General features: G+C 47.9%; 1 protein-coding gene across 1 annotated transcript in view; it reads right to left on the bottom strand.

The window, feature by feature from the left end:
- Nucleotides 1-17,926, bottom strand: part of LOC139361456 (uncharacterized) — a 50,533-nt gene extending 32,607 nt beyond the window's left edge. Inside the window, exons 1-2 of the mRNA XM_071090054.1 lie at nt 17,718-17,926; nt 17,254-17,648 (exon numbers count right to left, since the gene is read on the bottom strand). Coding sequence (XP_070946155.1) covers nt 17,254-17,648; nt 17,718-17,926 — 604 coding nt within the window. The remainder of the gene's footprint in view (nt 1-17,253; nt 17,649-17,717) is intronic.
- Between the last annotated feature and the right edge of the window lie 4,039 nt (nt 17,927-21,965).

The raw sequence follows: 21,965 nt of genomic DNA, 5'->3' as shown, positions 1-21,965 counted from the left end.
AGACGATGTCCCAGACGGAAATAAGAACACAGGTAAAGACGATGTCCCAGACGGAAATAAGAACACAGGTGAAGACGATGTCCCAGATGGAGATAAGAACATAGGCAAAGAAGATGAAGAGATGAGAAGGTATAAATTCTAAATGCAGCTCTCAGGCTGGGCTTCAGAACAGGGCTTAGGCAACAAGTTAGAATGCAAGGCTGATGGCGGGAACGGAAACACTGAAACCCAACTTGCATATCACGCCCAGATCATGAGCCTTGAATGCCAAGCCAGGGAACCCATCCTTGATCTTAACAACAAAAAATCACTGGGGTGGGTGTGGAGGCTCATGCCTGTAATCCAGTGCTTTGAGAGGCTGAGGTGAGAAGACTGCTTGAGGACAGGAGTTTGAAACCACTCTCGACAACACAGCAAGACTCTGTCCTTAACAAAAAATTTAAACATTAGCTAGGCAGGATAGCACACCTGTAATCCCAGCTACTCAGGAGGCTGAGGCGGGAGGATCACTTGAGCCCAGGAATTTAGGGTTACCGTGAGCTGTGATTCTGTTGCTGCATTCCAGCCTGAGCAACAGAGCAAGGGCATGTCTCAAAAATAAAATGAAATAAAATCACTAAAAGTTTGTATAGACATAAAGTATAAAATCATACCATATATGATTTAATCCAGATATATAATATAAATTAGAGGGGGAAAAGAGAAATTAGGAAGCTATTATAAGAAGACAAGACTCAACTAAGACATGAGCAAAGGCCCTTGGCTCACAGCGCTATCTTTATATAAAGGAATAAACTACCACATTTATTTTCATGGCATCACCAACTTAGATACAGGCTACAGTATTCTGGAACCATCTCTGTATCAGTCAAATCAGATGGCCATAATACTATAGGCAAATACCATAAAAAACACCATAAAAATACTATAGGCAAATACCATAAAAAAATGTAAAAACTGTGTGGTTTAAACATTAGTTTATTTCTCCCAGCTCTGGAGGCTGGAAGTTCAAGATCAAGGTGTCGGCCAACTCAGTTCTGGGAAAGGGACCTCTTCCTGGCTTGCAGATAGCCACCTTTCTTCTTGTTTCCTCACACCAGGGCAGTGGGGGCTCTCTGCTTTCTCTTTTTTTTTTTGAGACAGAGTCTCACTCTGTCACCAGGCTGGAGTGCAGTGACACAATCTCAGCTCACTGCAACTTCCGACACCCTGGTTCAAGCAACTCTCCTGACTCAGCCTCCCGAGTAGCTGGGATTACAGGCACGTGCCACCACACCCAACTAATTTTTGTATTTTTAGTAGAAACGGTTTCAGGATGGTCTCAATCTCCTGATGTCGTGATCTGCCCACCTCGGCCTCCCAAAGTGCTGAGATTACAGGTGTGAGCCACCACACCCGGCCTGGTTTCTCTACTTCTAAGGGCACTAATCCTGTCAGACCAGGGCCCACGCTCATGACCTCATCTAACCCTAATCACCTCTCAAAGGTCCTATCCCTTAATACCATCACACTGGCAGTTAGGGCTCCAGTACAAGAATCTGGAGGGGACATAAACATTCGGTTTATAACAATGTCTTTTCAATCCTGTTGAAAAAAACAACCAAATGAGTAGGCGACAAAGTACCTTATATGTAAACAAGTCAGAACTTTTCATATTTCTGCGAACACATTAAGGTCAATTTAAAATGTCTGATAACAAGAGTCAGAAGCAGAGATAAATGAAAGTTAGTTACTCTGCATTTTAGGGCCACCTTGAGTTGTCTTCCAATGACATTGTGGCACAAAGAACACTGCTTTCTATTCTTGGTTTTGCCACCAAAGAAGCTGGAACATTTCCCTGTATTTCCGTTTATCTTGAAAATCACTGGGCTGACCTAGCAGACCTCCAAGGTCCCTTCCATTCACAAATTCCACAAATAGCTTCCTACCAACAGAGGCTACACAAATAAACTACACTGACCAAGGGGAAAGCTAACACTAGCAAACAATGAGATGCACACAAGACAAGACGTATAGAGAAGTGGATCAACCACAAACTGGTGGACGATGAGCCGGCGGGGGATAAAAACACATTCCCTAACGATGGACAGACAGGCAATGGCGCTGAGGTAGTATTGTTGAAGATTTCCTATTTTACAACTTCAAGATAAATGGCCCAATTGTTTATATTCATTCTGATTAAATGTGAACGTGAAAACTTCCTCCAGGGGACACAGACATCTAAAAAGTTCCCAATGTATCCAATTTGTCATTTGATATTTTTACTGACAAGAAAAATGAGGGACTGAATATACAAACAGAACATGCCTGATCATATGTATAAAGACAGAACTCAGACCACAACCTGTAGCTGCCCACCCAGGAAACCAATCCCCTATCTACAGTAAACAGCCAGGAGGCCAGCCAGGCTAGCACATCAGACAGGAAGCCGAACTGCTCTCTCTCCACAACCCAGAAACTAAACCATGATTCTGACCCACGTGGCCAGGACTTGACTCAAAACTGACATCCACCCTAATTTTGGCCCCTATTTCCATTTAGGATAATTCAAAGAAAGCCAAATACGCCCCTAACGAATCACATAGGACACCCCACTTCTGCACAGCCGCCTCCAGCCCCCACAACAGCCTCCACTGAGAGCCGTTCTTTTCCATCCTGAAGCTTCCCCACTCCTCATCTGCCACTCACTTGCATGTCAGTCTCTGTCACACGCAAGTGATGGTGCCGACTCCCTTGCCACAGCAGCTCTGAGAAAGTCATCTCTGCCTGTCTCATGTGGGCGGCCTTCCTTTATTTTCCCCAAATAATCAGTCTTAAATGAGGGGCTTCTCTCTATATGGCCCAGCTACACAATTCAGAAGCCCAGCATGGCAATTCCAAGCCTGGAAAGACCATACACCCCTCAGGTCTTCTTTCCACAAAACACAGCTTCCTTGAGTTCTTCAGTCACTCCCCACCAACCAGGGAAGGAACCACGTGTTATGGAAAGATCAAGGGTCTTGAAGTCAAACTTCTGAGTTCATCAAGTACTTCATCTTTCCACTTAACAAATTACATGGCCTTGGCCAGGCGTGGTGGCTCACACCTGTAATCCCAGCACTTTGGGAGGCCGAGTTGGGCGGATCACCCAAGGTTGAGAGTTCAAGACCAGCCTAACCAACATGGAAAAATCCCGTCCCTACTAAAAATATGAAATCAGCCTGGTGTGGTGGCTCATGCCTGTCATCCCAGCAACTCGGGAGGCTGAGGCAGGAGAATCACTGGAACTTGGGAAGCAGAGGTTGTGGTGAGCCAAGATCATGCCATTGCATTCCAGCCTAGACAAGAAGAGCAAAACTCTGTCTAAAAAAAAAAAAAAAAAAAAAAAAATGACGTGAACTTTAACAATTTTCTTAACTTCTCTAAGCCTCTATCTTCATCTTCAATAAAATAATTTTACCTCTAAGATTGCATTAAATGGAATCCCACATGTAAAACAGCTGACAAATATTAGGGGCCCAACAGCTGTGCGCTCCTACTGCCGCCCCACTTTACCCCAAGGGAGAAGCGCAAGATGTCCAGAAAAAGCCTGTTGATCCCTACACCTCAGCATCCTGTGTTCACACAAGGCGCAGTGGCATCCAGACTTACCTGGGTCACCCAAAGACAAGCCATGTTTTGATTTGTCAACTTAGGTACACATGGCTTCTAACGTTCACCATACATGATCCATAATTTAGAAGAGATTTTCCTACACTACCCCGCGGTTCTATTTTAGCAGACTTAGATGTGCCATAATAGCTCACTCTCTTAAGCCCTCTTCAGTATCAAAAACGAAACTTTAATCTGTAACACAGTTATCAGCCGTGAAAGTGGAAAAGGTACCTATGAGTCAAAATGACCCTCTGCCCCCCTCCGCCCCACCCTACAAAAAGCTGTTCAGGAGTATTTGGGCTGCTTATGAGAATGCTGTCTGTATTCCCAGGGACAGACAAATGCCTACCCTGGTTAGAAGCTGCACTGCTCAGCCTCCAGGGTAGAAAGCTCCCCACACCCTCTACCCAAGGAGAAGAGAAGCAAATGGGGTGGCCAGGCTCCAGGACGTGGACTGTTTAGTGTGGTTTCTGCAGTCCAGGTCACCGCCATGGGTGAAGCTTTTCCTTCCTTCTTTTCCAACCAAGTGGCCAAGGTCCTACGGCTGCTGTAGGGCCTCTTCCCCAGGATGAGACAGCCCAGCCATTCCCCTTCCCTCTTTTTTTTTTTTTGAGATGGAGTCTCACTCTGTCACCCAATCTGCACTGCAGTGGTGCAATCTTAGCTCACTGCCACCTCTGCCTCCCGGGTTCAAACAATTCTCCTGCCTCAGCCTCCCTGGTAGCTGGGGTTACAGGCGCCCAGCACCACGCCCAGCTAATTTTTATATTTTTAGTAGAGATGGAGTTTCAACTTGTTGGCCAGGCTGCTCTCGAACTCCCGACCTCAGGTGATCCACCTGCCTCGGCCTCCCAAAGTGCTGGGATTACAGGCATGAGCCACCACATCTGGCCGAGTCAGCCCAGCCATCCTGACTTTTTGTTCTGGCAAAATTACTCTCTTCCACGTCTGCCTTCCAAGTAGCTAAATCAGAGATCTGGCCTTGGGGCAGGCTTGAAGAATCCCTGTGTTTTGGTCCTCAAGAGGTCCTACCACGGTCTGGGACAATTCCAAGACTTGTGTTCTTAAAGAGGAAAGAAACCTCACATACACGGCTCTCGCAGAGCTCAGGCAGAGCTCAGGCAAGCCTTGGGAGGCGGCCCTAAGGTTTGGGTGTGCCATCTATGATAACAGCTAAGAGATCTGAAGCCAGCTGTCTGGGTTCCAACCTCAATTCCAACAGCACTGGCTGTGTGATGTTAGACAACGTCCCCAGCCTCTCTGTGGTTCAGTTTCCTCACTCTAAAAGGGCCACAATAATAGAGCTGCTCTAAAAATTAAGTGAATTGGTGCATATAAGGTATTCAGAACAATGCTTGGCACATGGGGGAGTTCAATAGACACGTAATGAACAGAGTAACTTAGCAATTAGTAAATATACTCATCCAGGCCAGGCGCGGTGGCTCACGCCTGTAATTCCAAAACTTTGGGAGGCTGAGGCGAGAGGATCACTTGAGCCCAGGAGTTTGAGACTAGCATGGGCAACACAGCAATATTCCATCTCTACAAATGTGTTTCTGTAACATATATGTATATATAGACTCATATATTCACAGTGTATTTATAATACACAAAATAGCGGAATACAGACTTAACTATTCACAATGGTTACTTCTAGAGAAGGGGAAATGCAAGTTTCAGCTTTTTATGCTACACATATATTCTTGTATCATCTGAAATATTTAAGCAAATTGTATGTATAAATTTGCCCCCAAACACATAGCAGAACAATGTAGTTTTGACTCAAAAATCTTCAAATCATGATGGAATTGTCCTGTGAAAGTAAAGTTATAGAGATGAAAAGTCTCCCTCCAGCCTAAATGCTCTTTCATATGACCTATATTACACACACCAATGCAGATGCCCCAATCCTTTCTCCACTGTCATAAGAATTTTTCAGTGAACTGTATACCCCTTTACAAACTAGATGATAGTTAGAGTTACCAGGCAAGAACGTGGATCCAGTTCTGCTTTTTCAAAGCCCAATGTTCCTCACATAATAGCAATGCATTCTTCAACCGGTCAACTGCCCCCAACACCTGAGCTCTCTGTTGTACACAACTCAGCGAGGCCTGGGAGAAAGCAGGTGCAAATTTCACTTACTCAGTAACAACACATCCCACCTGATTCCTCTGCTGGGCTAGTTCTCAAGTCATCTTTTTCTAAGCTTTCATTCAGCTCTACCACATGTACCTAGGCTGGGTAAAATACTTTACCAGGCTTTTTTTTTTTGAGATGGAGTTTCACTCTCTAGCCCAGGCTGGAGTGCAGTGACACCATCTCGGCTCACTGTAACCTCCACCTCCCGGGTTCAAACGATTCTCCTGCTTCAGCCTCTCAAGTAGCTGGGACTACAGGCACACCCAGGACTACCACCACACCCAGCTAATTTTTGTATTTTTAGTAAAGATGGGGTTTCATCACATTGGCCAGGCTGGTCTCAAACTCCTGACCTCATGATCCGCCCGCCTTGGCCTCCCAAAGTGCTGGGAATACAGGCGTAAATCACCGCACCTGGCCTACTTTACCAATTTTATTCCTGAATTAAACCTGTTATTACTATCAATAATGTCAATCAGTGCCATTTCATTCACCGTATGACACACACAAAGCACTCCATACTCGCTCCACCTATCTGCTTTTCTGCAATGGCCACAGTGTTCCCCATCTTACATGAGAGGCACAGACAAAGACAATGACTTCTCCAAGGTTTTGTAATTCACAATCAGTGGCAGAACCAACATGACCAACCACGTCTGGCCAAGGCCTGTGTTTCAGCCACACCATCTGGTTGCTGCCCCTAAGGCTCAATGGGCAAGTAACAGATCACTCCGATTGCAGAGGCTTCAGAAATGCCTTCCACCATGGTACAATGGACGGTTCGCTCTCAGAAGGGGAGGCAGGGGTGGGAATCAGCACACAGTTCTGCTAGGTTTCTCATACAGGGCACAGACTATGTATTTTGTGCCTTGCTTTGCAGGTGAAATGTCTCCTGCCCCCTGTACAACAGCTTTCTTTGTCCTCTCCACATAAAAGTACAACTGAGTTCCTCAGGGAAAGGCAGTGATCACTGCCCTGTGCCACACCTGACTGATGTCCAAACAAGTGGACACACAGGCTCTTCTCTTATGGCCCAGGCTGCCCCCATCTGCTAAGCATCAAAAACTACACGTAGGATTTGCAGAACATGAATGACATGGAGGTGACTGCTTTATCTCTGTTGAAAACTTACTGCACTCTCTTAAAAAAAGGGAATTCAGGAAAAACTGAACATTTGAGGCTGGCTGGCTGTAATCTTCAGCTGCTGAGAAAGCCTCAGCTGCTCGGTTCCACTGTGGAAATCCAACTCCTCCCTCAAAGTCCAACTCAAGTACACCTCCTCTGCGGAGGCAGTACTTGACTGCCCCTTCCTCCCTTTCACAAGCATGTGTTCCCTCTGCAGTCCCAGAGCATTCTATCACCACCTCTGGAGCCACGCTGTCCCAGCCTACAGCCAGCTCAGTGCACAGCTGCCTCTCCCTTTGTGTACCTGCAGGCCCCACCTGGGCTGCAAGGCTGCCTTCTTCTCCTCCACACAGGCGGCACTCAGGAACTACTGAATGAGGGAGGGAGTGGATGAGCAAGATCAGCCAAGGGCTACAGGGAGTGACCTGCAGCTCCCAGCAGGAACAGCCCCTGCCCTGCCAATCCGGAGGTGCTGGCTCTGTTCTCAGCAGGGCCGCTAAAAGCTCCCTTATAACAGCTCTAGGCCACAATGGTCAACTTGGTGTCAGGCCCTAGAGACACCGAAACTCCTAACAAATAAAGAGGCCACGTATGCAGCATGCTCGTTAAAAGCACAGGCTTCGGGCCGGGCGCGGTGGCTCAAGCCTGTAATCCCAGCACTTTGGGAGGCCGAGACGGGGGGATCACGAGGTCAGGAGATCGAGATCATCCTGGCTAACACGGTGAAACCCCGTCTCTACTAAAAAATACAAAAATCTAGCCGGGCGAGGTGGCGGATGCCTGTAGTCCCAGCTACTTGGGAGGCTGAGGCAGGAGAATGGTGTAAACCCGGGAGGTGGAGCTTGCAGTGAGCTGAGATCCGGCCACTGCACTCCAGCCTGGGCGACAGAGCGAGACTCTGTCTCAAAAAAAAAAAAAAAAAAAGCACAGGCTTCGGAGTCAGAGCTTGAATTCCGCTTATTATGTGACCTTGAGCAAGTTACTCAATGCATCAGTCTCATTTTGTCACCGGCAAAATGAGGACATTATCTGCCACACAGTGTTGCTGAAAAAGTAAGAGAGGTGACAGACGCAAAGTGCTTGGCACTTACTTACTCTTATTGGTTTATTACAAAGAAGAGAACACGGGAACAGCCAAATGCAAGAGAGGCACAGGGCACACCACGGGGCAGAGAGGTCGGGGCTCCCATGCCGTCCCTGGAAGTGCCACCTCCCCAGCACCAAATGAGTTCACCAAACCAGAAGCTCCCCAAACCCAGTATTTAGAGGGTTTTATGGAGTTTTAATAACATCAACATGATTAAGTCACTGGCTACCCATGACTAGCTCAATCTCCAGCCTGTCTCGTCTCCCCTCCCAGAGGTAGGTGTGGGGCTGACATGTCCAACTCTATAATCATGACTCATCTTTCTGGCAACCAGCCCTGATCCTGAACCTGTCTAGGGGCCGAAGCCCCCTGTCATCTCATTATCATACAAAAGACACTCCTATCACCCCAGAGATTCCCAAAGTCTTAGAAGCTCTTGTGTCAGGGATTGAAACCTAAGACCAAATATTATAACCAATGATGTTCCTATCACTCAGGAAATTACAAGGGTTTTAGAAGCTGTGGGCCAAAAACCAGGAAGAATACTAAATATATACACTATTATACTATGTATCGCACTATCAAAATAATTTTTTTGAGACAGAATCTACCTCTGTTGCCCAGGTTGGAGTGCAGTGGTGCAATCTCAGCTTATGGTGCGATCTCAGCTCACTGCAACCTCCACCTCTCAGGTTCAAGCAATTCTTGTGCCTCATCCTCCTGAGTAGCTGGAACTACAGGTGTGCAACACTACAACTGACTAATTTTTGTATTTTTTAGTAGAGACGGGGTTTCACTGTGTTGGCCAGGCTGGCCTTCAACTCCTGGCCTCAAGTGATCTGCCCACCTCGGCCTCCCAAAAATCTGGGATAAGTCACGAGCCACCGTGCCTGGCCTCACTATCACAATAATTATACTGAGAGGATGGGGGAGAAAAACGTGGGCAACAGGAGGAGCGGGGAAGGTAAGCAGCCTGAATCCTTGTCTTCCATAGTAGGACACCTCCCTGTCTTTCACACAATCTAGAAGAACGAGCTAAAACATAAACACAGTAACCTCCAAGGAGCAGGGATCAGAGTGGAGAAAGGTAAGGTGGGGGATTGCTGGGTTTTGTCCTAAGCCTTGTTAATTTCTGACTCTTAGAGCTGTAGGCCTGTACAACTTTGCTAAAAGTGAGTATTTACCTGTAATCCCAGCACTTTGGGAAGCCAAGGTGGGCGGATCACGAGGTCAGGAGATCGAGACCATCCTGGCTAACACGGTGAAACCCCGTCTCTATTAAAAATACAAAATACTAGCCAGGCGTGGTGGCAGGCGCCTGTAGTCCCAGCTACTCAGGAGGTTGAGGCAGGAGAATGGTGTGAACCCAGGAGGCGGAGCTTGCAGTGAGCTGAGACTATGCCACTGCACTCCAGCCTGGGCGACAGAGCGAGACTCCATCTCAAAAAAAAAAAAAAGAGTATTTAGTTTTTAAACAAAATCTGATACTTGACCAACAACAATAGTATATTAAGAGATATGGTTTTTTGTTTTTGTTTTTGTTTGAGAGAGGGTCTTGCTCTGTTGCCCGGGCTGGAGTGCGGTGGTATAATTCTAACTTACTACAGCCTCAAATTATTGGGATCAGGTGATCGACCTCTCGAGCAGCTAGAACCACAGGTGTGCACCACCATGCCCAGCATTCTTTCTCTTTTTTTTTTTTTTGGTAGAGGTGGAGGTCTCGCTATGTTGCTGGTCTTAAATTGCTGACCTCAGTGGATCCTACTGCCTCAGCCTCCCTAAGTTCTGGGATTACAGGTGTGAGCCACTACACTAGGCCAAAGTGGTGTATTCTAAAATTTTTTGGAATCCAACCACTTTGAAAAAGTATGGAGAACTATAAATCATCTCCCCATAAACACACATGGATGCAGATACACAAAATTGTTGCACAGGATTTTGGGGACTTCACAAAGTCCTGAAAGCCAGGTTAAAAACCTTAGGATTATACATTCTGGTTTCTTTTTTTTTTTTCTTTTTTTTTTTTTTTTTTTGAGACAGTCTTGCTTTGTCATTCAGGCTGGAGTGCAGTGGCGTGATCTCCGCTCACTGCAAGGTCTGCCTCCCAGGTTCACGCCATTCTCTTGCCTCAGCCTCCCGAGTACCTGGGACTACAGGTGCCCGCCACCATGCCTGGCTAATTTTTTGTATTTTTAGTAGAGGCAGGGTTTCACCACAGCCAGGATGGTCTCAATCTCCTGACCTCGTGATCCACCCTCCTTGGTCTCCCAAAGTCTGGGATTACAGGCGTGAGCCACCGCGCCCGGCCCTAGATTCTGGTTTATTAAAGGAAATGCATTTCAAGTCAGAGTTTGTAATTTATTGCACAGGAAAATAAAAACTTAGTTAAGAAAATCAACAACACCCACATGATAAAATGAGGTCCTACTTGGTTTTAAACTACTTGGTGACCACCATCAGTTGTTTGCTTGACCACAGGATGCACCTAATTCCTAACTACGAATAAAGGTACAAACATTGTTTATTGGGCTTTTGGCTTCAGCCTTGAAACAATCAGATTCTCTCAAACTCAGGAATGTGAATCGCTGTTGGGTTGATGCAGCTGTTTCCATTCTAGAAATGGACCTGGAATCATGTACTTTTCGCCCATGAAGAGTCCTTTGTGTAAAACTTGAAAAGGGAAGGCCCCAAATTCCCCATATGGTGTTTCTTCCAGTAGAGGAATTACTCTAATGACTTCTTAGCAAAACTTACATGATCAGGGCAGGCTATCAAAATACTCCAGAAAACAAAGTTTAGCTTCATTTCTGATGGACCTGTCTCCACTGCTATCAGTCTCACCAACAACCTCACATCACGTCAGAGGAACGGTTTTTTCATTTAAGAAGGATCTTCATGGCTGGGTGTGGTCGCTCACGCCTGTAATCCCAGCACTTTGGGAGGCCAAGGCGGGCGGATCACGAGGTCAGGAGTTTGTGACCAGCCTGGCCAACATACTGAAACCCCGTCTGTACTAAAAATACAAAAATTAGCCAGGCTTGGTGGTACGTGCCTGTGGTTCCAGCTACTCAGGAGGCTGAGGCAGGAGAACTGCTTGAACCTGGGAGGTGGAAGTTGTGGTGAGCCAAGACTGCACCACTGCACTTCAGCCCGGGCAAGAGAATGAGACTCCGTCTCAAAAAAAAAAAAAAAAAAAAAAAAGGATCTTCATGTTCCTGCCAATTTGCAAAACAAACAAACAAACAAAAGATATCTGTTAACCAGAGGCAACAAAAAGCACCTCCCAGGCTGCTGTAGTAAGTGGATCAGTAACTGTGGTGGGAGATTCCAGCCCCCGAGACCTGTGACTATGTCGTGCAGCAAAAGGGCTTTGCCACAGGCCTTAGGAAGAGTATCCTGGGCTATCCAGGGAGGTCCAATCTAATCCCATGAGCCTCTAAGAGCATAGAACTGGCCAGGCGCAGTGGCTCACACCTGTAATCTCCACACTTTGGAAGGCTAAGGCAGGCGGATCACGAGATCAAGAGATGGAGACCATCCTGGCTAAAATGGTGAAACCCATCTCTACTAAAAATACAAAAATTAGTCGGGTGTCGTCGCGGGCAACTGTAGTCCCAGCTACTCAGGAGGCTGAAGCAGGAGAATCACTTGAACTCGGGAGGTAGAGGTTGCAGTGAGCTGAGATCACGCTACTGCACTCCAGCCTGGGCAACAGTGCGAGATTCCATCTCAAAAAAATATTTTAAAATAGGGAATAGAACTTTCTCCGAGTGCAAGAAGAGAAATGCACACAGGGGAACTGGAGAGCCTGACCAGGTCCCTGGCCTACCTAGTCTTGAGCTGATGGGATTACGTGCAAAGACCAGATAGAGGCCTCAGGAGCTGAGGGCAGCTCCCAACAGATGGAGAGCAAGGGAACAGACACCTCAGTCCTGCAACCACAGGGAACTATATTTGGCCAAAAGCACTTGGAAACAATTCTCCAGTGAGGAATGCAGCCCAGCCCACATGGTGATTTTTGCCCAGTCACATCCACGTCAGCCTTCTGCCCCATAGAACTGTGAGATGATACAATTTCAATTGTTTTAAGTCACTAAATTTGTGGAAATGTGGTAAAGCAGCAACAGAAATGAATACAGTGATTCACGTGGAAACCCCTAGAAGAGTGTCTGGCACAGTGTTGACACCTGACAAGCGTTTCCTGATTTCCTTACATCGCAAGGCAGGGCTGGCCACACTCCATCCAAAACAATAAATGATAGACTTGTTCTGACAAAACAGATTCAGTGAATTATAAATGGCCCAGAATACCTACAAATTTTAGGTTTCAGGTAAGTGATTGCCTTTCTTTTCACTTAGAAGCCTCCCAACGCTCATCTTACTGATAAACTCTAAGTACCAGGCAGGAGACTAAACACCAGACAAACCCAGCCCCAGATGCCCCAAGGGAGCCCATCCCAGCACTCACTCCGCTGCACTGAAATGATGTCCAGGTCAGTTTATCCCACTAGACCAAGAACTCCAGCTCTCCATGTGAGTCACCAGTGTTGCCTCTGCATCTCTGCTTCTAGGATGGTGCTTCTGCACTTCACAGGAAATCTGTATCAATGTTTGTCAACACTATATATGGCAGTGTCACTTAATATCTGCACAGAAAACATAAATTCTTTGAGGACCAGGGCCGGGTTTATTAGCCTTTGTACTCCTACTGCCACTGTCTGAGACATCAGAGGCACTCGGTAGAAGTTGGTGAAGAGAAAGAAAAGGCAGAGGAGAGACAGGAAAGCAGGACCAACACCGCAGACACAGATTCTGAGGTGGCTGGAGGAGAGGCAGGGCAGAGAAACTTCCTGGATGCTGGAATGGGGTTCACTGTGATACCTGCTGCTGGATTTCAAACGTCAAAGGTGACGCTTTGCTGACCTTGACCTCTGACTGCCCTTTAGCTTTCCCAACCTCAACACAGGGCACTTAGAAACTGAGATGTCAAGAAATTATGCTTCACTGAACCATGGAAATGTTATTTACATGGACGTTCATTACTGCATTTTTTACATGGGAATGTAAATAATTGAAGAGATTGTTAAAGGCTAAATCATGCACATTCAATAACTTTGTAAAATATTAATGATAACTGAAACACAAATTTTGATGTTCCCCAAAAATGCTAACATATAAAACAATACTGGCCAATTAAAGATAGAAAACAATCCTAATGAAGCTCCCCAACAGACACATTAAAACTTCTCTGTACATTAAACATTTGGGATTTCAAAGGAAAACCCAGATTCATTCCATTCTTAATACGTCGTTTAAAAAAAAAATCTTAGGTAATACAATATTTCATTTAAAATTTACAAAATTCCATTACATTCATAATTTCGTTTGATCCTCAAAACAATCTCCTGAGTTAGGCAGAACAGGTATTACTAACAACTAACTCCATTTTACAGGTAAGGGAACTGAAGTTCAGAAAGTACTTGGACTTAACAAAAGCTTTAATAGGGCCACATATCGAAACCAAATCCTCTGCTCAAAAGAACTAGAATAAGTTATCTTTTACATATTATTCATACTTATATCCTGTCAATATCCAAAGATGTTTTGAAGTAGGCTGCAATAATAGACACCTATCCAATAAAAACATTAAAATGAAAAACAGGGGGAAAAAAAAACAGCAGGTGACATGGGAGACAGACGAAGGTAGATAGCAAAGACTGAGACTTATAATCTAAGAAAACTTCATCTCTGACCTTCCAGTTCCAGGGAGATAACGCTAAAGGAAACAAGATGGTTTATAGACTCAAACTGACAAAAGAGAGGTTGCATTAGTTCTTAACTCTGAAACACTCCTAGAAGCCACAGCAAATCTCTAGGACAACATACCAATGGCATCAAAGCAAGAGTATACTTCAGTGATAGAGTGAATTAAGTTCCCTGTTTGGGACCCAGGCCAGGGCTAGAGAAAAGAACTCTGAAATGTAGAGCTCAAAAATACATCCTCTGTCGGCCAGGCGCAGTGGCTCACACCTGTAATCCCCAGCACTCTGGAAGGCCGAGGCGGGCAGATCACGAAGTCAGGAGTTGGAGACCATCCTGCCTAGCACAGTGAAATCCTGTTTCTACTAAAAATACAAAAAATTAGCCGGGCATGGTGGCAGGCTGCGGTAGGAGAATGGAGTGAACCCAGGTGGCGGAGCTTACAGTGAGCCGAGATCCTGCCACTGCACTCCAGCCTGGGCAACAGAGCAAAACTCCGTCTCCAAAAAAAAAAAAAAAAAAAAATATATATATATATATATATATATATATATATATATATATATATATATACATACATACACACACACACACACCCTCTGTCTTCTCCATACCCATGTGTCCCCTTCCGTGAGAGACTTCCTTTCATTTAATGCATATAAAAATCAAGCCTACTCTAAATGAAAAATACTTTGACACAGAAGCAGCATTAACTAGTTAAGTTTTATTAAGACATTAATAAAATCTAGAAAACCATAAAGAAAATCTGGTCGTGTTTTGAAGCCCTCTCCTAAGATCAGATTCCCCAAAAGAACAAAGTGCATGGGGCATATAGCAAAGATCTTTTCCTAAACTAAGATAAGAATGCAAATCAAAATAAAGGCAAAATCCTACTGAGTGAAGCAATAATTGTAATTCAGTAGCTCAAGACTTGACCAAATGGCTATTTTTAATCCCTATAATCATCCAAATAACTAGGAATAGCAGAGAAAATTGTGTCTCCTTTCTACAAAGACACATGGTTTTAAGAAACTCAAGCACATCAAATTCCCACCTTACCAAACAGATAAATTGGAAAGGAGCTTAGTATTTTATTTTTAAATTATTTATTTACCTTTTTATCTTTTAGACAAAGGGTTTCACTCCGTCACACAGACAGGAGTGCAGTGGTATGATTACAGCTCACTGCAGCTTCTAATCTTGGGCTCAAGTGATCCTCGCACCTTAGCCTCCTAAAGCGCTGGCATTACAGGTGTAAACCACAGCACCCGGCCTGACTATTTTAAAGAATTAATTACCATATTCCTTAGAATTGTAACTCCTTTATAGGTCATTCAACATGTGATGCAATTTTTTATAAGTGGTTTTTTTTTTTTTTTTTTTTTTTTTGAGATGGAGTCTCACTCTGTCACCCAGGCTGGAGTGCAGTGGTGCAACCTCGGCTCACTGCAAGCTCCACCTCCCGGGTTCAAGTGATTCTCCTGCCTCAGCCTCCCGAGTAGCTGAGACTACAGGTGTGTGCCACCACATTCAGCTAATTTTTTGTATTTTTAGTGGAGACGGGGTTTCACCGTGTTAGCCAGGATGGTCTCCATCTTCTAACCTCGTGATCTGCCTGCCTTGCCCTCCCAAAGTGTTGGGATTACAGGTGTGAGCTACCACACCCGGCCACAAGTGGTAATTTTAAACTATGCTTCAAACCATTACACAAAGCCAAGTACATCTACTCAAGGCACTCTCAAATTTCCATTTACTCCCATTTTACTCACCAAAAAAAAAAAAGTTAAATTGGAACGTATTTCACATGACACTTAAAAGATCAACAAACTGCTCCTGAAAAGGTCTGAGCTCAACAACTCCATTAATGAGAAAAAAAACAAACCAACTGGATATAGGGAAGATGCTACACATAAAACACAATTGTGAAGAATATGCAAGATATTGCCAAAAAGCTGCTTAAGCTTTCATCATAGATACTTGTCCTCAACTCTGAGATAAAGTATATACTCATGTAACTAAACTCGTTTAAAAGGAAACAAAGGGGAAGAAGAAAAAGAACTTCCACTTTAGAATCCGCATTTTCAAAGGCCTCCATTATTTACACCATTGCGGGGAAGAGAATTTTTCTCTGCTATATTTGCTTGAAAGAATTAAAGGTGTAGGGCAGAAATTCTTGAAAATTATGTAGTTTATGATCCTCAAAAGTGAGAAAAATGAAGCCCAGAAGAGAAGGCCTTCCAGGAGAATTCCAGAGCCGGAGGTAGACCCAGTACATTGTTTTTATTTTTGTTTTGAGAGGAAGTCTCACTCTATGGCCCAGGCTGGAGTGCAGTGGAGCCATTTCACTCACTGCAACCTCCGCCTCCTGGGTTCAAGCTATTCCCCTGCCTCAGCCTCCTGAGGAGCTGCGATTACAGGCGCCCACCACCACGCCCAACTAATTTTTGTATTTTTAGTAGAGACAGGGTTTCACCATGTTGGCCAGGTTGGTCTCGAACTCCTGACCTCAAGTGATCCGCCTGCCTAGACCTCCCAAAGTCCTCGGATTACAGGCGTGAGCCACCGCACCCGGCCGACCTGGTAAGTTTTAATCAAGTACTCTGAACTATGCAACAAACACTAGGAAGTAATAGAAAAAAAATTAATCTAAAAACCCTCTGGAGAGTCAAAGAATTGCAGATTTAAAATAGCATGAATAGTTGGATTCATGGTATTGAAAAAGGACCTCGCATTTACCAGCATGCACAAACTGCCTGCGCACCTCTATCAGAGCATTTTTCAAGCTGTGCTACAGTTAACTTGTACTACCCAAAGCCAATCTGTCCCTGCAGATCATAAGCTCTTAAAGACCAGGACTTCAGGAGAACAAGCAAAACTTCAGAGAGAAGGGAGCCACAGAAACAGAGTTCATAGCAATGGGTCGGCAGGAGCTGATGACTGGAGGTGCGCGGTAGCCTTGGGGTCTGGGACAGCGGAGGGCAGAGAAGGCAAAAGGGCCTGCATGACATGCTACAGGGCTAGGAGCCACAGCTGCGGTCATTAGTTCAGTTTTGTCTCCTATGCCTGTTACTTATACACCATCTTTTGTTCAGAAAGAACTTCAGGTTGAGTATTTGGACTCCTTGAGCCTTCTGCTGTTTGTCTCCGGGACGTTTAACACTCTTAAAAGGGGAAAACTGTCCAGTTCGATTTTCCTTCCTGGGACATTACAGGTTTTTCAAAAGTTTGATGAAAGCATTCACTAAGGAGTGATTCCACTTTCTTTGGTGTCTGAGAAATACACGTCTGAGGGGCAGCATCAGGTCTCCCCACCCACGGACCTCACTCTGGCTCTCCCCCTCATAAATCTGACCTCTAACTGTAACTGCCTTGGCCTCATTCCGTGGGTGTGGATGCTCCTGCTTGAAACGCATTTTCCAGCCCGCCAAATTCTTGGGAGAGTTTCTTCCACTCTCCAAGCGCTGAGAGCTACAAAGTTCAATCTGGCTTTCCAGATTTTTTTTCCTTACCATTACTAACGGAAGAAATCAAGAAGCGCGGGGCAGAAGGGCCCTGCTCCCTCCAATCAGAGCCTAGCCCGGGGCCAGAGCAGGAAGCGCGGCGGTGGGACGCGCGGTGACAGCCCCTCGCCCCCCGGGACCCGCCAGCCAGGGCAGAGGTCAGTGCGGTCTGTGTGGCCGCTGCGCGACAGCTCTGGGCCCGCGCCTCTCGCTTCCTCCCGCCAGGCAAGTGAGAGGATAAACCATGGGGCGGGGGCAGTGCGCCCCCACCAACCGCGCACCCCGCGCACGGACCCCCACTACACGCGCGTCCCAGGCGGGGTCGACCCAGACGAGCCACGGAGCGGCGCGCAGCCCCACTAGCAGGGCGGCCAGGACCCACGCGCGCGGGTCCACGCAGCCACCTATATAGGTGACAAAACACTCAGGAAGCCGTCATGCGGGGCCGGGAAAGAGCCCCCACCCTGAGTCACGGACTCCCTCGTCCGAAGGTTCGCGCAGTCCCCTCGGTGAGTCTGGCGAAGCAGTCTCGCTGCCAGGGAGGGCAGGGAGGGCGGCGGAGTCTCCCACTCGCGGTGACCCGGCCCCGCCCCACGAGTGGGACCTCGCAGGGCCCCCTCTGCCGTACGCGGGGACCAGCCACGCCGCGGGGGACCGGGCAGAAGCCAGCGCCCGGGTCCATGCAGCCCCCTCCGCGACAGACGCGGGGAGCCGAGGAGCAGTAGGGACCGGCCCCCACCCGCAGGGCGACCAGGACCCCCGCGCGGGCCCACCCGGTATCGCAGCAGGCGCGAAGCCCCCGGTGCCACCCGAGCCCGAGACAAAGCCCAGGCGCAAGGACCCCGGATCCCGACCTCGGACCCTGCGGAGCCCAGCTTGGAGCCGCCACGCCCGGGGCAGAGACCCCCGCCCGGTCCGGAGACCCCGTCGCCCGTCCCGCCGTCTCACCTCAAGCCGCCGCCTCGCAGCGCTAGCTCCTCGCCGCGGCGCCTGGGCCGACTGGAGCGCAGCTGAGCAGCCGACAGAGCCGCCGCAGCCTCAACAATGGAGCCCCGGGGCGGGGCCGCCGCCGCCGCTTCAGCCCGTGTTCCCCGCTCAGGATCCGGCTGGGATCAAGGAGCTGCACCTGGCGCGGGGCCCCGGCCGGGAAACACACCGCGCAGGTGCACACCGTCCCGCCCGCCGCCCCGCCCCCAGCGGTGCCGGTCGCCCAGGGCCCGCCCCCCGACCAATGGGGAGCGAGCTGCACGGAGAGGGCGGGGCCTGGGGGAACAAAGGGAGGTTGGGCGGGGCGGCGCTGGGACTGGGCGTGCGGGGTCCTGGGGGAGGACCGGACGCAAGAGCTGGCCGGATCCTGGCCTCCTAGAAGACCCAGCTCAACGTCCACCTGGAGTCTGCTCTACAGGACGCGCTCATCTCAAGCCCAGAACTCAGGCTTTTAGGGCAGAGAGCGAGAGACAGGCTTGCTTTACAAAAAGGGAAACTGAGGTCCAAGGAATAGGATGGCCTGCTGCCCGAAGTCACGTAGTCCCATTCACTCGTTCACCTTGTCATTCAGCAAACATTTGGAAGCACGTATGGTGGGCGTTAGGAGTGAAGTAGGGCCGGGCGCGGTGGCTCAGCACCTGTAATCCCAGCACTTTGTGGGGCCCAGGCAGGTGGATCACTTGAGGCCGGGAGTTCGAAACCAGCCTGGCCAACAAGATGAAACCCAATCTCTGCTAAAAATACAAAAACTTAGCCGATCGTGGTGGCGCGTACCTGTGGTTCCAGCTACTGGGAAGGCTGAGGCAGGAGAATCGTTTGAACCCGGGAGGTGGAGGTTGTAGTGAACTGAGATGGTGCCACTGCATGCGCTCCTGCCTGGGCGACAGAATGAGACTCTGTCTCCAAAAAAAAAAAAAAAAAAAAAAATTAATAGATGGGAAGTAGAAGCGAACTTAGGGCTTCCCTGAAGGAGCTTGGCCAAGGAGTACCTGAAATGTCTCTGCATCTCTTTAAGGTCTGATAAAGGAACCAGGAGCGAGCGCTAATCACTTCCCTTTCCTGCCTCAAAGCTTTCATGTGTTTGCTGTTCCCCGCCTGAAATGCCAAGTTCCAATAGTATTTATTTATTTATAGAAATGGGGTCTCCCTATGTTGCTCAGGCTGGTCTCAAACTCCTGGCCTCAAGCTACCCTCTCGTCTCAGCCTCCCAAAGTGTTGGGATTACAGGCATGAACCACTGTCCCCAGCCCTGATCGTCTTTAAAAACGTCTTTCCTCATCTTATTTGAGCTTCCTGCTTCATGTGCCCCCACACACTTGGTTTCCCTGTACTTCCATAGCTGCTCCTCGGTGGGTCCCGGGGACCCACCCCCTTCTCTGCCCAACTTGTATATGTCTGGGCTCAGGCCAAATGCCCTTCCATTTGCAGTGGGCACTGCCACAGGAAATCTCATGCCCTTCTGGGCTTCACAAACCATCCACATGCTCTGCTGCCTGCCAGAGACATCTATCCCAGTCAGATGCCCAGCCCTGACCTTTCCCAAAGCCCCAGCTGGACACAGGGAAGCATCTCAAATTTTCTGCGGGCCAAAACAGAGTGCTTTATTAGTGTCCTAACCTGCTCATCCACATTCTTCTGATTCTCTGTAAACAGCCCCTCCATCCACCCAGCTGCTCAGGTGAAAATCTCAAATCCTCCTCCAGTCCTTCCTCCCCGAACCTCTCATGCAGCCCTCTGCCTTCCTAGGACGCTGAGCACCCCTCACTCCCAGCGCCAGCTGGGGTGCTGTCTGAGTGGCTGCCACCCACGTGGCATGAAGTGTGACCTTTCGCCCGGTGTGGTGGCTTATGCCCGTAGTCACAGCACTTTGGGAGGCTGAGGCGGGCAGATCGCTTGAGGCCAGGAGACTGGGACCAGCCTGGCCAATACGGTGAAACTAAAATACAACAATTAGCCAGGCATGGTAATGCGTGCCTATCATCCCAGCTACCCTACCCAGGAGGCTGAGGCAGGAAAATTGCTCAAACCTGGGAGGCAGAGGTTGCAGTGAGTCAAGGTGACACCACTGTGCTCCAGCCTGGGCAACAGAGTGAGACTCTGTCACAAATTTAAAAAAAAAAAAAAAAAAAAAAAAAAGAAGAAAGAGAAGAAGTGTGACCTCTCTAAGGCAAGGCAGTGTCCCACTCTGATTCACTTCCATGTGTAAAACAGGACCTGCACCCTGAAGGCACTCACTCAGGGAGGCTGCTGGGATGGGTGGATGCACAGTTCAGGTCTTCATGGTGGTTGGGCCTGACCCCATCCCCATCGCTCTTCCCACACACACCTGCACACTCATCACTCCCACGCTCGCACCCACCACTGAAAACCTGGCCCCTAATCTGATTTGCCTAACAAGGTCCCCGGATGAACAACACATACTTCCCTACCTCTCCCCTGCTAGGGCCCCACCGTGTTCTGGGATGTACTCAGGGATCAGGAGAACAAAACCTCAGGGGGTGAAAGGACATTCCAGGGTGCAGGCCTCTGCATCCCCCTCCATGCCCTCACCCCTGCCTGACACACCCTCACCCCTGTACTTGGCCAGCTCCTACCAACCCTTAAAGTCTCACCAAGTTCAGTGGTGACAGCCACACCCTAAAGTGACTGACCCCCCAATGACCTATGCCCTTGCATAGTCTTCCTGACCTTGGGTACGAGCCAAACCGGTGACTGGCTTCTAACCCATAGAGCCTGGCAAAAGCAATGGGATGTCATTGTCACAGTGCATCACCTTCCCACACTAGAGAGAAAGGTTCCGTCTGCAGGCGCTACAGGAGGGAGATGCTGTGCTGAGAAAGGACCTTTGGAGGGGCCCCGTAGGCAAGGAAGCAAAAAGCTGGGCCCTTGCTAAGCGGGTCCGAGGAAATGAATTCTGCCAGTAACCTCGGCAGACCTGGAAATGGATTCTGCCCTGGTGGAGCCTCAGATGAGGATGCAGCCCAGCTGCTTAGCGTGAGATCCCCAGCACAGGACCCACTAAAATGTGCTCAACTCCTAGCTTGCCAAAATTGGCTTAAAGGTGTGTGTTGTTTTAAGCTTCTAAGTGTTTAGTTATTGCCTATGAAAGTGTTAAAATATGAGACAATAACTTAGGTCCCCTACCCATCACACACATTCTGCTTTCTGGCATTCATCACAATTATACTTATTGATTTAAAATCTCCCTCTTGACTGGGTGCAGTGGCTCAGGAGTTCCAGACCAGCCTGGCCAACATGGTGAAACCCCATCTCTACTAAAAATACAAAAATTAGCTAGATGTGGTGGTGCAATCCTGTAATCCCAGCTACTCGGAAGGCTGAGGCAGGAGAATTGCTTAAATCCAGGAGGCAGAAGTTGCAGTGAGCCGAGATTACACCATTGCCCTCCAGACTGAGTGACAAGAACAAAACTCTGTCTCAAAAAAAAAAAAAAAAATTGTCTCTTGCCACTAGCATGAAGGTCCCATGAGAAGAAAAATGGAAACTCTTGCTGATAACAGTGCCCCCAAATGCCCAGCACCGTGTAGCTCTAGGGCAGTTGGTCGATGGTGGACGCTGCTGGTTGGAGGGCCCAGCTGGCCCCCCCAGCTGCCTTCTCTCTGGTCATGTTCCATTATAGAGAACAGAATAGTTTCTTGCCTTTCCAGAGTCCCTCTTAGTGGGAATTGGCCAAGTGACATTGTCCTGCCCCGGGAGACATAAGTGGAAGTTGG

The sequence above is a fragment of the Macaca nemestrina genome, unplaced genomic scaffold (genome assembly GCF_043159975.1).
Source record: "Macaca nemestrina isolate mMacNem1 unplaced genomic scaffold, mMacNem.hap1 Scaffold_500, whole genome shotgun sequence".
NCBI classification, from domain to species: domain Eukaryota; kingdom Metazoa; phylum Chordata; class Mammalia; order Primates; family Cercopithecidae; genus Macaca; species Macaca nemestrina.
The sequence above is the reverse complement of the archived record's forward strand: the minus strand, read 5'-3'. Positions and strand labels throughout refer to the sequence as shown.